General features: G+C 35.3%; 1 protein-coding gene across 1 annotated transcript; it reads right to left on the bottom strand.

The window, feature by feature from the left end:
• Window positions 1-544: 544 nt before the first annotated feature.
• Window positions 545-856, bottom strand: LOC129502356 (ribosomal biogenesis factor-like). Its single transcript, XM_055313873.1, has 2 exons — window positions 725-856; window positions 545-619 (listed from the first exon to the last, which is right to left on the bottom strand). Exons 1-2 carry the CDS (start codon window positions 845-847, stop codon window positions 545-547), a joined length of 198 nt encoding a protein of 65 aa, XP_055169848.1. The 5' UTR covers window positions 848-856.
• Window positions 857-1,597: the final 741 nt, after the last annotated feature.

The raw sequence follows: 1,597 nt of genomic DNA, 5'->3' as shown, positions 1-1,597 counted from the left end.
GAGTGATTCAGCAGTTCTATACATGACTCGGTGGTCATCATGATAAGTATACTCTTAATCACCATCCTCCTGCCTCCCTCCCCTCTCGTGACCATAAGTTTGTTGTCTTATTCTTGGTTTTATGTAGTTTTCTCATTCTGTAGTCTCTCTTTTTCTCCTTTTTTTTTGTGGTTGTTTCTCAAATTCCACACATGAGTGAAATCATAGGATATTTATCTTTTTTTGACTGACTTATTTCAATTAGCATTATACTCTCTAGCTCTATCCATGCCATCGTGAATGGCAGGATTTCATTCCTTTTCATGGCTTGGTAATATTCCATTCTATATGTATGTGGATGTATATATCCACATCCAAATATATATATATATAAATTCTTTATCCACTCATTTGTTGATGGACATTTGGTCTCCTGTCCATAGCTTGGCTATTGAACAGAATGCTGCAAGAAACAGGGATGCATAGATTTTTTTTTAAAAATAAAACTGTATAAAACATTTAATTTATTGGTCTTTTGGGGGGTATTTGATGTATCTCCAGTGTATTACAACTGAGCCATTAATCTGGTTGCTTCATCAACATTAACTGGTTCATTTTCATGACACTGCTGAGGAATCAGCTATTTCTGCAGAGGTTCAAGGGAAAGGCCTTTTGAGAAATTTGCAAGTTCCTTTTGTATATCTACAAAAGCTTTATTCACTCTGTTAACTTCTTCATCATTCACAATGTTTATCTTCTTAAGATTAGTGGTAACTGGTTTTGCTTTGTTTTTAGACGTAAAGTTTTTTTGGCTGGCTATATGAAATACACTCCTGGACTTCTGTCCTCTTAGTTTGTTCTTGGCCATTGTCTTCAATACCCTCGTGCAGCAGCTCATGACCCAGGTGATGCCATCTACTTGCACAGGAGCTTTCAGCGCATACTTCTTTTTGAATTAGTGTTTTTGTATTCCTTGGGTAAATACCCAGTAGTGGAATTACAGGATCATATGGTAATTCTGTTTTTAATTTTTGAGGAACTTTCATACTGTCTTCCATAGTGTCTGCACCAGTTTGCACTCCCACTAATAGTGCATGAGGGTTCTTTTTTCTTCAATCCTCACCAACACTTGTTGTTTCTTGTGTTTTTTAATTTAGCCATTCTGACAGGTATATATGATATCTCATTGTGGTTTTGATCTGCATTTTCCTGATGATGAATGATGTTGAACATCTTGTCATGTGTCTGTTGGCCACCTGGATGTTTTCTTTGGAAAAATGTCTGCTCATTTCTTCTGCCCATTTTTAATTGAACTATTTGTTTATTTTGGTGGTGAGTTATGTAAGTTCTTTATATATTTTGAATACTAACACTTTATCAGGTTTGTCATTTGCAAATATTTTTTCCCATTTGGTAGGTTGCCTTTTAGTTTTATTGGCTGTTTCCTTCATTGTGGAGAAGCTTTTTATTTTGATGAAGTCCTAATAGTTTATTTTTGCTGTTGTTTCCCTTTCCTCAGGAGACATATTTAGAAAAATGTTAATATGGCTGATGTCAGAGACATTACTGCCTGTGCTCTCTTCTAGGATTTTTATGGTTTTAGGTCTCACATTTAGAT

The sequence above is a fragment of the Nyctereutes procyonoides genome, unplaced genomic scaffold, assembly GCF_905146905.1.
Source record: "Nyctereutes procyonoides isolate TBG_1078 unplaced genomic scaffold, NYPRO_anot_genome, whole genome shotgun sequence".
In the NCBI taxonomy this organism is placed as follows: Eukaryota; Metazoa; Chordata; class Mammalia; order Carnivora; family Canidae; genus Nyctereutes; species Nyctereutes procyonoides.
This window is presented reverse-complemented; position numbering and strand designations above follow the sequence as displayed.

Excerpts from the sequence above, each read along its gene's own strand:
- LOC129502356 (XM_055313873.1), bottom strand. The coding sequence starts at position 847 with ATGGCCAAGAACAAACTAAGAGGACAGAAGTCCAGGAGTGTATTTCAT. Across the intron at positions 620-724 it reads ATCTTAAGAAGATAAACATT|CTGATTCCTCAGCAGTGTCA; the intron begins GTGAATGATGAA and ends CTGCAGAAATAG.